Below are 14,438 nucleotides of genomic sequence, written 5' to 3' on the forward strand. Positions count from 1 at the left end.
TTCTAGTTCTGTGAAGAATGCTGGTGTTATTTTGATAGGGGTTGCATTGAATATGCAGATTGCTTTGGGTAGTATCAACATTTTAACAATGTTTGTTCTTCCAATCCAGGAGCATGGAATATTTTTCCATTTTTGTGCATCTTCTTCAATTTCTTTCGTAAGCTTTCTATAGTTTTCAGTGTAGAGATTTTTCACCTCTTTGGTTATGTTTATTCCTAGGTATTTTATGGTTTTTGGAAATTGATGTTTTTTGATTAGGGTGTTTTATTCATTTACACTTAAAGTAATTACCAATAGGGAAGTACTTACTTTTGCCATTTTGTTATTTGTTTTCTGTATATGTTACAGCTTTTTGTTCTTCATTTGCTCCATTATTCTGTGTTTAGCTGGTTTTTTGTAGTGACACATTTTGATGTCTTCTCCTTTCCATTTGTGCATATTCTGTAGATATCTTCTTTGCGGTTACCACTGAGACTACATACAACATCCTAAAGTTATGACAGTATCTTAAGTTGATACCAAAGTAACTTCAACTGCATACAACAAACCCTCCAACTTTATAGCTCCACCTCCCTACTTTGTTACTGATATCACAAATTACATCTTTATATATTGTTCACCCATTAATAAAGATTTAAAGTAATTTTTATACATTTGTCTTTTAAATCCTGTAGAAAATAAAAAGGGGAGTTACAATCTAAAATTACAATAATGCTAGCTTTTATATTTGTATATTTACTTTTACAGAAAACCCATTTTCACATGGCTTCAATTTACTATGCAGCATCCTTTCATTTCAACTTGAAGGCATTTCAATTCTTCAGCATTTCTTCTACGTCAGGTCTAGTGGTCAGGTCTTCTAGGTCAGGTAGTTTTACCAGATATACAGAATTCTTGTTAACAGGTTTTCTTCTTACAGCACTTTATTTTTTTTTTAATTTTTTTTAACATTTATTTATTATTGAGAGACAGAGAGAGACAGAGCATGAGCAGGTGAAAGGCAGAGACAGGAGGAGACACAGAATCCAAAGCAGGCTCCAGGCTCTAAGCCGTCAGCACAGAGCCCGATGCAGGGCTCGAACTCACAAACCAGGAGATCATGACCTAAGCCGAAGTCGGATGCTCAACCAACTGAGCCACCCAGGCGCCCCTTACAGCACTTTAAATATGTCATCCCATTGCCTTCTAGCCTGTAAGACTTCTGCTGAGAAATCCACTGACAGTCTTATTTGGACTCCCTTGAATATAATGAGTTAGTCCCTTTTCTCTTGCTGCTTTCTAGATTGTTTTTGTTGACAGTTGGTTATAATGGAGTTTGACATGGGGCTCTCTGAATTTATCCTACATAGAATTTGTTGAGCTTCTTGGATATGTATATCTATGTTGTTCCCCAAATTTGGGAAGTCATCATTTAATATTTCTTTAAATAACCTATCTCTTTTTTTCTATTTAAAAAAAATAATTTGTCTCTCTTCACCTTCTTCTATAATGTGTATATTGCCCCACTTGATAGTGTCCCCTAAGTCTCTTAGGCTCTGCTCACTTTTCTTACTTTTTTCTTTTTGCTCTTCAGACTCCATTATTTCAAATGGCCTGTCTTGGAGTTCACTGATTTTATTTTTTAAACATTTATTTATTTTTTAGAGACAGAGTGAGACAGAGCACGAGTGGGGGAGGGGCAGAGAGACGGGGAGAGAGAGAATCTCAAGCAGTTTCCAAACTGTCAGCAAAGAGCCTGATGCAGGGCCTGAGCTCACGAACCACGAGATCATGACCTGAGCTGAAGTCAGACATTTAACAACTGAGTCACACAGGCATCCCTCCTTTGTTTATTTTGTATGCTCTCTGAGCATATTTATGACAGTGTTTTAAAGTCTTTGTCTAGTAAGTCTGATGCATGTTTATCAGCAACTGTTTCTGGAAATTTATTTTATTCTTTGAAAAGGCCACATTTCCCTGTTTCTTCATAGACCTTGTAATTTATTGAAAACTGGGGCATGTGAATAAACTCTTCCAGTCTCTAAAGCCTGGTGTGGAAGATCTTCACTAATTAGCAGGCCCCTAATGAGAAAGAATGAAATCTGGACATTTGTAGCAATGTGGATGGAACTGGAGAGTATTATGCTAAGCGAAATAAATCAGGCAGAGAAAGACAGATACCATATGTTTTCATTCATATGTGGATCCTGTGAAACTTAACAGAAGACTGTGGGGGAGGGAGGGGGAGAATAAGTTACAGAGAGGGAAGGAGGCAAACAATAAGAGACTCTTAAATACTGAGAACAAACTGAGGGCTGATGGGGGTTGGGGGAGAGGGGACAGTGGGTGATGGGCATTGAGGAGGGCACCTGTTGGGATGAGCACTGGGTGTTATATGGAAACCAATTTGACAGTAAATTATATTTAGTAATAATAATAAAGAAGAAGTCAGAGGAAAAGAAAAGAAAACTAACAAAAACTAATTAGCAGGCCCCTTAGCCTTGAGATTGGCTCAGGGTAAAGCCTTAAGGTCTTCCTCAGTATTTGCCGAGTGTGTATCCTGTTTGGGCCAGTGGGTGTAGGTTTCTGTTTGTTTCTGATTTTCCCTGGCTGGCTGGAAGTATCTTAGCTTCTCAAAAGGTCTTACCCCAGCTTCTTAGGATCTTAGATGTTCTATTATAGTCTTCTTCCTTCAATCTCTTGCACTCAGCTGTCCATTGCAGTCCCCCTGCAGTTTCCACAGGCTAAATTGCCCACCACTGCCTTCCATGACTTTTAGCCTGAGACCCAAACTTATGCTACCATTCCCAACTCTGAGCTCCAAGTCAGATGAGACAGAACACACTCCCTTGGATAGTCCATAGACAGGTCAGGATGTTTCAAACAAGTTTCACTCTTCTCCTTCCTTCCTGAGGGAGGGAACCAGGAATTGGGCTATTTCCTCCCAAATGCACCATACCACACCGGGCAGGTAGTGGGTCAAGGGCAAGTAGAAATGCCATGAAATTTCCTACAGTTTTGAATATGGCTTTTCCTTGACTAGGCGTTTGCTTGGTTGCTGATAATCACTGATTTCCAGAACTCCTATAAAATTATTTCAATCAATCTGTAGTTGTTTATTTGACGTTTTCATGGAAGAACAAGGCCTGGAACTTCCTAGTTTGCCATCTTGCTGATGTCACTCAATAGACCAATTTTTCAAGCACAGTGTTAGGAAGGGCGCTAGGCTTACTGACAGCACATCCCTCGGGGCCCTTCTGACATCAGAATGCCAGGCAACTTCTGCAAGGCTGTCCTCTTGCTTCTCTTCTCTCACCCGATTCTCTTCCCCATTTGTAGCTCCTTCTCCCATTGCTCCAAATATCTCTGTGAAGATGATTCCCAAATTTGTGTTTTCAACTGATGCTTTACTTCAAAGATGCACACTTCAATTGCCTGCTGATCATCTTCACCTAATCTTCTCTAACACTTGAACTCAAAATATCCAGATCAAATCAAGTAATAATTTCCTTTACCAAAATCAGCATTCAGAACCTTTGCTCTTATCTTCATACTATAAGTTTGAGAACTTGTATGTATCATCTTATTACTAAAGATTCTAAATGAGGAATATTTAGCTGGTTTTACTTCAAAGTTCAATTTCATTTCTGGGAGTAGTTAGATGAGAACAAATTAGTGATTTACACTTGGTATCTTTGAGTCTGTAATTCAAAAAACAATAAATATTCCATAAAATAAAATCCCAAGAAATGTCAAGAGGAAGTATACAGGCCTTCCCACAAAAATATTTTAGAAAATTGTTAACTTAAAAAAGCATAACAAATGAGATCGAAGCATAATACCTAATGTCAGAACTATTTCATTATACTATAGGGAAGTGTAATGGCTAAAAACAACTGAATTTCAAAAAGACTGTATCTCACTTAATTATTTATTTTTTTTGAAGTTTATTTATTTATTTTTTTTTTGAGCAGAGAGAGACAGAGTATGAGCAGGGGAGGGGTAGAGAGACAGAGAGGGAGACACAGAATCTGAAGCAGGCTCCAGGCTCTGGGCTGTCAGCACAGAGCCTGATGTGGGGCTCAAACTCATGAACTTGAAAGATCATGACCTGAGTCAAAGTTGGACACTTAACCGACTGAGTAACCTAGGCACACCTCACTTTAAAATGGGAATTATTATGTTGTCTCTGGAGGACACAAATACCTCTGCAGTCCCCTCATATGAAGCTGTCTAATGTCCTATCAAACCACAGGGGTTGGGCAATGAAATAGGAAGCGGGAGAACAAGAAGATAAACACTATCTCGCCTCATCATTGCCACTTTTGAGCCATATTCCTTTAAACTTAAGCAAAAGGCCATCCACAAGGCATGCAATTAATACCAGTCTCTCCTCAAAACTGTTTATCTTACAACATACTAGTCATTCTCTCACATTCAAGAATTTCAGCTCTTCCTCTCACACAGTCTTTCTAAATGCTCCTAATCTTGTCACCACTTTAAGGAGAAGTGCTCTAATCTGAGTTTCTTAAAATTTCTCAATCCCACTCCGGCTACCCACTTTCATGACTCATGAAAACAGAAAATCCTAAACATCAATTCAAACTCATTGCGAACAGTCAATCCTTTCACTTCTCACATTCTTTTACTCCTTCTGGATCTGTTCTTTCGCTTCATGGAAACTTCGGACATAAACCCTCTTTTTTTGTTTTAGTCTATTAGACTGCTAGATTAACTTCTTCTTGATGTTAGTTTGTATCTCAAAGCACACAATTTCAATTGCTTTTGTTCCCACTTTCTGGCCAACACTATCCACATTCTTCTACTCTTAACTCTGCAATCTCCTAATCCTGGATTTGGCCATCTGCTCATTCCACTTCTATACAAAGAAAGCTGCTGAAAAAAATGACCAACAAACATGGATTGATACCACCAAAAATTCATGGTAAATGTTGGATGCAACATATTTCTTCTCCCATTTTTTAACTGAAGCTATTTCAATTCTTTACTACCACTCTCAGAATATCCTAAAGTCACTTCACTCAGATGACCTCACCATGTATTTCACAGAAAAAAATAGACTCTTACATTATAACCCTATTTTTCTTTTACTGAATAAATTTGACATGTAACATTGTGTAAGTTTGAGGTGTACAGTGTGTTACTTTGATACATTTATATATTGTAATATGACTGCCCCTGTAGCAGTATTTACACATTATATAATTATAGTATGATATTATTTTCTATATTCATTATACTGTGCATTAGATCTCTTTGGCTTATTCACTAATCATTACCTCATTACAAGTTTAAACCCTTAAACACCATCAATATTATGCCCACCTCCTAATCCCTGGTAACCACCATTTTACTGTTTTCAATAGGTTTGACTTTTTTAGATTCCACATATAAGTGATACATGATAACCCTGCTAACTTCCTGCCACCACCAACTCCTATCTGCAAACTTATCTTCCTGTGAACCTGTTTTTTTTTTTTTTTCTCATCCCTTCCAGTTCTGAGGAATAGGTGTTTCTCCTGTTTCATAGTCAATTCTTTAGCTTTAAATCTCCAATGACCAACTGGTTGGTCTTATTTCCATCCTCTCACCCTCTTATCCTTCAAATACTCCTTTGCTCTATACACTCTAACTTGGAAATGCTATTTTATACAACGCTATAATAAAATTTGTTATTCTATAATCTATAACTATAATCTCTTCTTCACAATTCTACCTAGGCTTCTAAATCCGTATTTGTAACCATCCATTATACAATTTCACCTGCATGTCCCACAGGTAACTAAACTCGATAGCTAAAACCTAATTACACATCTTATTTCCCCATCTGTAAATCTGCATCTTCTCTACTGTTCCTTTCAGTCATCAGTACCACCATCAATCCAGTCTTCTATTCCAGATACTTAGTTATCATCTAGAATCTATGTTATCACACTCAGAAGTGGCCTGCATTCAGGTGCCACCTACTTTCCATTCTGCTTTCTAAATAAACATTAGACTGCTTCCCTAATTCATCCCTAATGCTTAAGTCTGCATGCTGACTGCTTAAAATGATTCATTTTTTCTTTTTTACATTGAAGTATAATATATGCACAGTTGACCCCTGAACAGCACAGGTCCACTTATATGTGGATTTTCCCCCCCAATAAATACAGTACAGTACTATATATAAACGTATTTTCTCTTCCTTATAATTTTCTTAATAACATTTTTTCTCTAGCTCACTTTATTGAAAGAATACAGTATGTAATACATATAACATACAAAATATGTGTTAATCGATTGTTTTATGTTATTGGTAAGGTTTCCAGTCAACAGTAGACTCACAGTAGTTATGTTTTTGGAGAATCAAAAGTTACATGCAGATTTCTGACAGTGCGGGGGGGGGGGGGGGGGGCGGGGCAGGCGGGGATGGTGGTCAGCACCCCTAACCCCCTGCGTTATTCAAGGTCAACTGTATATATATAAAACATATGCATATTAATGGATACTTATATATAATCATACCATTTATATATGTATACCTTTACATACACATAATACATGAAACATATATGCATATATATATATTGAAGTTGATAAAGTGCCTTGATGATTACCACTTATTTTTATATTCCTAGCTCTTAGAACACTGTTTATCATCAATATGTTTGTTGAGCTGAATTCTACATTGTCCTCTATCCTATATCCTAATGTCAGGAAGCCTTTTCTGAAGCATGTATATTAATCCTTCAGTACATTTTGATTAAGAATGTAGTATGAACTACTTAGTACTATTCCTCATGATAGGCCCCTAATCTACCTTCACAGCTTCTTTTCCTGTACTGCTCTATTGTTCTTGTTGGAGCCATAGAATCCCCTTATTGTGTGGAACGTACCATATATTCCCTTCCTTTTGTGTTTTTATTACATACACTGCTCCCCCTGCTTGTAGGACTGTTCTTCCTTAATTTACCCAACTCCTAATCTTAGCCTAAGTGAGGGGTGTGAGAGTTGGCTTATCACCTGATCCTCCCAGACTGATTGAGGTGCCTCTTCTCTGTGCTCCTATGTTATCCTCCACAGATTTCCACTTTAGCACTTAGCATCCTATGATAAGAACTATTACTCTTCCTTTTTAGCTTCTAATTGGAAAGTTCCTTAAAGGTATAAACTATGTTTTGTATCAGCATTCTCAGAACCTCATCAAGGGCCTAGTATATGGCAGGCATACAATAATATTTTAAAATAGATCAGGATATTTTGAGTTTAGTACATAAGAATATATAGTATACATGTTTTCTTTTATTCTTGAGTACTTGACAAATATTAAAAAAAAAAAAATTCCCTTTACCCTCCTTGAAATAATTGCTGACGTGAACAAAGGCTTCTTCCATGACAGTTAAAAGGTTAAATTACAAGAGTTTCTTACCATTACAAGAGTAAATATAAGAGTTGCTTACCATTGGCTAGTGCAGGCAGAGGAGCAGTTAGAGAAATTTCTGTCTCTGCCTTAACCTAAGAATATGTCAATACTGCTCTTCCCTAATTCTGTGTTTCCTAACTTTCCTAGAACAAGTATAGGATTGTTGAAATTTCTTAATGAACCTAATAGGAAAATAGTGAAGAATAAAAGTTGGGAATTTTGTTTTTGTTTTTGTTTTTTCTGTTTTGTTTTTTAAAAAGTGATTATGCCTTATACCTGAACTAGAAAGGAAAAATCCAAATTCTAAACTTCAATAATTTTAGAAAACTCCCTGTCATTGTTATGTGCCTGTTTCTCCTCTGCGCACCCCAAGGAAGAACTTAGTCCATAAGTCTGCCTATACAAATGGAAGTATTCTTTTATAAACCAACAGGAGAATCACAAATGATTTTTTTTTAATTTTTTTTTCAACGTTTTTATTTATTTTTGGGACAGAGAGAGACAGAGCATGAACGGGGGAGGGGCAGAGAGAGAGGGAGACACAGAATCGGAAACAGGCTCCAGGCTCTGAGCCATCAGCCCAGAGCCTGACGCGGGGCTCGAACTCCCGGACCGCGAGATCGTGACCTGGCTGAAGTCGGACGCTTAACCGACTGCGCCACCCAGGCGCCCCTCACAAATGATTTCTGAGGAATGCAGGGAAATATGTAAAACAGCTAGTTTTATAGATGTTTAAAGTAGGATGAAGAGAATTGTGTAGTTCCTAAATTTATGGAAGAAACTAAGAACTGCATGGCTAGCATATTTCTTAGACTTCAGAATTTCAAGGCTAATATATTTTTTTCTTAAATGAGGGAACCAATGTAAGATCTCCCACTTTTTTTTTTTCTTCAACGTTTATTTATTTTTGGGACAGAGAGAGACAGAGCATGAACGGGGGAGGGGTAGAGAGAGGGAGACACAGAATCGGAAACAGGCTCCAGGCTCTGAGCCATCAGCCCAGAGCCTGACGCGGGGCTCGAACTCCTGGACCGCGAGATCGTGACCTGGCTGAAGTCGGACGCTTAACCGACTGCGCCACCCAGGCGCCCCTAGATCTCCCACTTTCAACTACCTGTTGAAACTAATTAAGGTTAGCCCTTGTCTGGCATCTGGGAGTCTAACTTTGAGAACATTTCCTAAGTGATAAAGTTGACTGCTATGACAGCTTACTTAGACTATACCAAGAGACTATGAGATTTATGATGAAGACCTACTTTCCTTCTGAGTCTGAAATTTTGGTTGACATAGGGTATCTATGGGACTAGTTCTTTTTTTTTTTTTTGTCTTTACCTTTATTATTTTTTTAATATGAAATTTATTGTCAAATTGGTTTCCAGACAACACCCAGTGCTCATCTCAACAGGTGCCCTCCTCAATGCCCATCACCCACTTTCCCCTCCCTCGCACCCCCCATCAACCCTCAGTTTGTTCTCAGTTTTTAAGAGTCTCTTATGTTTTGGCTCCCTCCCTCTCTAACTTTTTTTTGTCCCTTCCCCCCCCCCCCCCCCACGGTCTTCCGTTAAAGTTCTCAGGATCCACATAAGAGTGAAAACATATGGTATCTGTCTTTCTCTGTATGACTTCTTTCACTCAGCATCACACTCTCCAGTTCCATCCACGTTGCTACAAAAGGCCATATTTCATTCTTTCTCATTGCCAAGTAGTATTCCATTGTGTATGTAAACCACAATTTCTTTATCCATTCATCAGTTGATGGACATTTAGGCTCTTTCCATAATTTGGCTATTGTTGAGAGTGCTGCTATAAACATTGGGGTACAAGTGCCCCTATGCATCAGTACTCCTATATCCCTTGGGTCAATTCCTAGCAGTGCTATTGCTGGGTCATAGGGTAGATCTATTTTTAATTTTTTGAGGAACCTCCACACTGTTTTCCAGAGTGGCTGCACCAGTTTGCATTCCCACCAACAGTGCAAGAGGGTTCTCGTTTCTCCACATCCTCTCCAGCATCTATAGTCTCCTGATTTGTTCATTTTGGCCACTCTGACTAGCATGAGGTGGTATCTCAGTGTGGTTTTGATTTGTATTTCCCTGATGAGGAGTGACGTTGAGCATCTTTTCATGTGCCTCTTGACCATCTGGATGTCTTCTTTAGAGAAGTGTCTATTCATGTTTTCTGCCCATTTCTTCACTGGATTATTTGTTTTTCAGGTGGGGAGTTTGGTGAGCTCTTTATAGATTTTGAATACTAGCCCTTTGTCCGATAGGTCATTTGCAAATATCTTTTCCCATTCCGTTGGTTGCCTTTTAGTTTTGTTGATTGTTTCCTTTGCAGTGCAGAAGCTTTTTATCTTCATGAGGTCCCAATAGTTCATTTTTGCTTTTAATTACCTTGCCTTTGTAGATGTTCTATGGGACTAGTTCTTAATAAAAACCCTTAACTCTTGCGTCTCAAATGGAGTTCCCTATGTAGAAGCACTGCACATGTGTGACTAAATTTTTGACTGGAGGCAGGGTGCACTCTGTGTGACTCCTCACAGGTGGGAAAGAGCATAGGAGGCCTGCATGTGGATCCTTCTAGAATCTGCCTGATGGTTTTTTTATATTAATGATCTGGCTGTGTATCTTTATCATGACACTGTAATAAATCTTGGCTGTGAGCATTACTGTATGCTAAGTCCTGTGAGTCCCTTTAGAAACACAGAATGTATATATGCTATTGGGGACCCCCAAGACACTACTAAATAGTGATATTAAATAAATAAACAAAAACTCTATCATTATCATCTCACAAAAGTGGGGGGCGGATTTTTTTGTTGTTTTTGGTTTGTTTGTTTTTTTTTAGATAGAAAAAGAGAAGAGAACCCACAAGCAGGGGGGAGTGGCAGAGGGAAAGAGAGAGAATCTTAAGGAGGCTCCATCCTCAGCATGGAGCCCAATGCAGGGCTTGATCTTCTGGGAAGGGATCATGACCTGAGCTGAAGTCAAGAGATGGATGCTCAACCGACTGAACCATCCAGGTGCCCCACAAAAGTGTGTGTCAATACAATTCTGCCCTATACTCTGATAGTGTGGAAACATGGAAACATAATATGAGAATAAAGGACAGACTTTTGAATTGGATAAATTTAGCATTACAAGAAGTTCATTACATTCTTATTTTTCTCATTTTGCTACAGATCAGTGAAGACCTAATTATGGGCCAATAGCAGACATGTGCCTAGGAACTACTAAGGTAAATTTATGCCTAGGAAGTATACCTTTCCTCCAACTTACCCTCTTTTGCAACTGAAAATTAAAAATTATTCATGGAAGATAATACTCTTTGTGAACTCTTCCCTCTGGTCACAGTGTTTTTTTTTTAAAAAAAAACAATAACAATCTTAAATTCCATCCATTAATATAAATCTCCATGTTTTAGTTATTTATAGTTCTTCAAGAAAGTTTCAAACAGTACAATATTTTTTAGTTGCAAAAGATTCTCAAATTCCATTTACCAGAAGAAATAACTTTCAAAACCAAAACCATATACCTTTTGCTGTAGCTCTTTTACTGCAGAATCTCTATCCATACATGCCTGTCGAAAGGCTTCATAAGCTTTATTGAGTTGCTCGCCAATATTTTTATCCATTCCTTTCTGTTCTGTAGCATCACTATAAAGGATGGAGTAAATGACAGGTCTGGAAAATAAAACAATTTAGATAGCTATGAAGTTACACAAATCTCATTTTTAAGACACATCTTAAAAACAGTTCCATACAGTTTATCATGAACGTTATAGCACCAAGTACTATAAAGGTTTATAAAGGCATATGGGTCTCATCTAAAATCCTGATTAGAAATGTTAAGAAACCTTAACTTCTACAATTTTTAATATTCTTTACTAATGTTCAAGGAGCAAGTGGGGTTCCAATTCACAAAGATGCTACTTTGAAAACAGTAATCTATAAATGCAACCTTAAAATGGAGAAATATAAAAGGCCATTTGTTATTAATACTTTATTATAGAAATGCACAACAGGATTAACAACGTGGGAAGGGATTTCTTTTTACTAAACGGACAGTTATTCCCACTTACAAGGTGAATTCTTGCTACACTGAAATTAGAGCAAAGTTAAATAGATAATAAATGTTTGTGGATGGAGTTCACACTGCTGTTATCGCAGAGCAATTAAAATGTGTGAAAATGCTCTTATTTTAGCACAAAATCTAGGGAGAGTTGCTGTTGGATTGTACATTAAAAAAGAAAAAATCACATCCCTTCAGTCCTACCCACACTCTCTATTAGTTTTCCAAACTCCCTGCTGTTTTTGAACTACAGGTGATCTACTGCATGGAGGTAATTTGGTTTTATCATCTCAATTTGCATAACATCTCTAACCACATTCCTTGGCTCTGAGCAGAGGACCATATAATGCTTCTGATTCCTCCTGTCCAGCTGTAAAAAACAACACCACAGGACTTTTCTCTTAATCCTCTGAAAGCCAGAGAATAGATAAAATTCTCTATCAGTCCTAGGGGGCTTGAGGGTATTAAATTATTTCACTTCTTAATGATTGGAAATCCTTCTTAATCTTACACTTTAAGCTTTCATAACATCTTTCATTTTATTTTGGGTACACAATGCTTTAAAAAAAAATTTTTTTTTCAGTATTTTACATTAAAACACAATCACATAGGGGAGCCTGGGTGGCTCAGTCAGTTAAGATTCCGACTCTTAATTTCGGCTCAGTTCATGATCTCATGGTTTGGGGGATCAAATCTTGTTTCGAGCTTGGTGCTGACAGCGTGGAGCCTGCTTGGGATTCTCTCTCTTCCTCTCTCTCTGCAACCCACCCCCCTGCTCATGCCTGCCCGCTCTTTCTCTCTCAATAAATAAACATAAAAAAATTAAAAATACAATTTATATAACATAAAATCCACCACATTAAAGAATACACTTCTGTGGCTTTTTGTTGTACAATCATCACCATTACCTAATTCCAGAACATTTTTTTACAATGTTTATTTTTGAGAGAGAGAGAGAAAGCGTGCAAGCGGGGAAGGGGCAGAGAGAGGGGGACAGAGGATCTGAAGCAGGCTCCATGCTGACAGCAGTGAGCATGATGCAGGGCTCGAACTCACGAACCACAAGATCACGACCAGAGCCGAAGTCAGACACTCAACGACCTGAGCCACTCAGGAGCCCCTAGTTGCAGAATATTTTTATCACTACACAAAGAAGGTAATATTAGCAGTTAATCCCAATTCCCCCCTCCCATCAATCCCCTAGCAATCACTAATCTTCTTTCTGACTCTATGGATTTGCCTATTTTGGACATTTCATATAAATGGAAACATGCAATATATGGCTTTTGTGTCTGGCTTTTTTCACATGGCATACAATTTTTGAGGTTTACCCATGTTGTAGCACGTAATAGTACTTCACTGCTTTTGATGTCTAATATTCTGTTGTATGAATTTACCACATTTGTTTATATGTTCCTCGGTTAATGGACATTTGAGTTCTTTCCATTTCTTGATTATCCTGAAGAAAGTTACTATTTGTGTATGCATACTTGTGTGAATATATGTTTTCAATTCTCTTGGTTATATACCTAGGAGCAGAATTGCTAGGTTAGATGATAATCCTCTTTAACTTTTTAAGGAACTGCCAAAGCTGTTTCCACAGAATGTGTACAAATTTCTATTTCTACTAGTAATATATAAGAGCCCTAATTTCTCTACATCTTCACCAACGTTTATTGTTCATTTTTTAAATGGACACCCATCCTAGTGGGTGTGAAGTGGTACCTCAACAATTTTGATTTGCGTTTCCCTGATGATGTTGAACATCTTTCCAGTGCATACTGGTCATTTGTGTATCTTCTTTAGAGAAATGCCTATCTATCAAATCCTTTGTCCACTTTTTAATTCGGTTATTTGTCTTCATATTGTTGAGAGCGTGCAAGTGGGGGGAAGGGGATGAGGGAGAAGGGAGAGAATCTCCAGCAGGCTCCACACTCAGCACGGAGCCCAACATAGGGCTTGATCCCATGACCCCAGGTCCAAGACCCAAGCCGAAATCAAGAATCAGATGCTCAAAACGACTGAGTCACCCAGGTGGCCCTTCACATTGCTGAGTTGTAAGAGTTCTTTATATATTCTGGAAACTAGAGATTTATCAGATATATGTAATTTACAAATTTTTCTCCCATTCTGTAGATTGTCTTTCTACTCCTTGATTTTAATTTTGATGATGTCTGATTTATCTATTTTTCATTTTGTTGCTTGCTTTTTTTCATGTCATATCTAAAAAACTGTTGCCTAATACAAGGCCATGCAGATTTTCATCTATGTTTCCCTACAAGAATTTTATACTTTTAGCCTTATATTTGGATCTTTGATCCACACAGAGTTTATCTGTATATGGCATGAGGTAGGGGTCCAAACTCTTTCTTTGGCATGTGGCTATCCAGCTGCCCTGCCATTTCCTAATGAATGGCCTTGGCATTCTTATCAAAATTAGTTGACCATAAATCACAATGCTTTTTTAAATACCTAGGTAATATTTCAATCCTATCAGATGGTCTTTTCATTTTAAGATACTAAATACACTAAGTCATTTTCAGGTTTAATAAAAACAATTTTGAGGGTTTGTTATGGGAATCAGAATGTTATTGTTTTCTGAATAAATAAAAGAATGGTAATTTTTTTTGGCATTCCACTCAGGAAGTGTGTTTCTACTGCCACCTCTGATAGATACAAAGGACAAAATACTGTTAGGATAACTAACACTGCCAGGATCTCTGACATGCCATAGACACTACAGAAAAATAAATAATATTAACACACAAAGTATCACTTTGAGTACTTTGGACACCATATCATTCAAAGAAGGATTTAAGGCAGCTTATAAAAATACAAGCAAGATAAAAATAAGTATACAAGAAGCGAAAGAAAACAAGGATAGGCAGCTATAGAGACTATAATATACCGTAATATGCTAACGCAGAAATTAGAGGTTTTAAGTAACTAAGTGACTAAGTTAC

The 14,438-nt window shown here is 37.6% G+C and overlaps 1 protein-coding gene across 3 annotated transcripts in view; it reads right to left on the reverse strand.

The window, feature by feature from the left end:
- TANK (TRAF family member associated NFKB activator) overlaps positions 1-14,438 on the reverse strand; it is a 94,573-nt gene that overhangs the window by 48,945 nt on the left and 31,190 nt on the right. For all 3 annotated transcript variants that reach the window (XM_047871646.1, XM_047871645.1, XM_047871647.1), the window contains exon 2: positions 10,940-11,087. In XM_047871646.1, coding sequence (XP_047727602.1) covers positions 10,940-11,038 — 99 coding nt within the window. In that variant the 5' untranslated portion in view covers positions 11,039-11,087. The remainder of the gene's footprint in view (positions 1-10,939; positions 11,088-14,438) is intronic.

This window comes from Prionailurus viverrinus, chromosome C1 (assembly GCF_022837055.1).
Source record: "Prionailurus viverrinus isolate Anna chromosome C1, UM_Priviv_1.0, whole genome shotgun sequence".
NCBI lineage: Eukaryota > Metazoa > Chordata > Mammalia > Carnivora > Felidae > Prionailurus > Prionailurus viverrinus.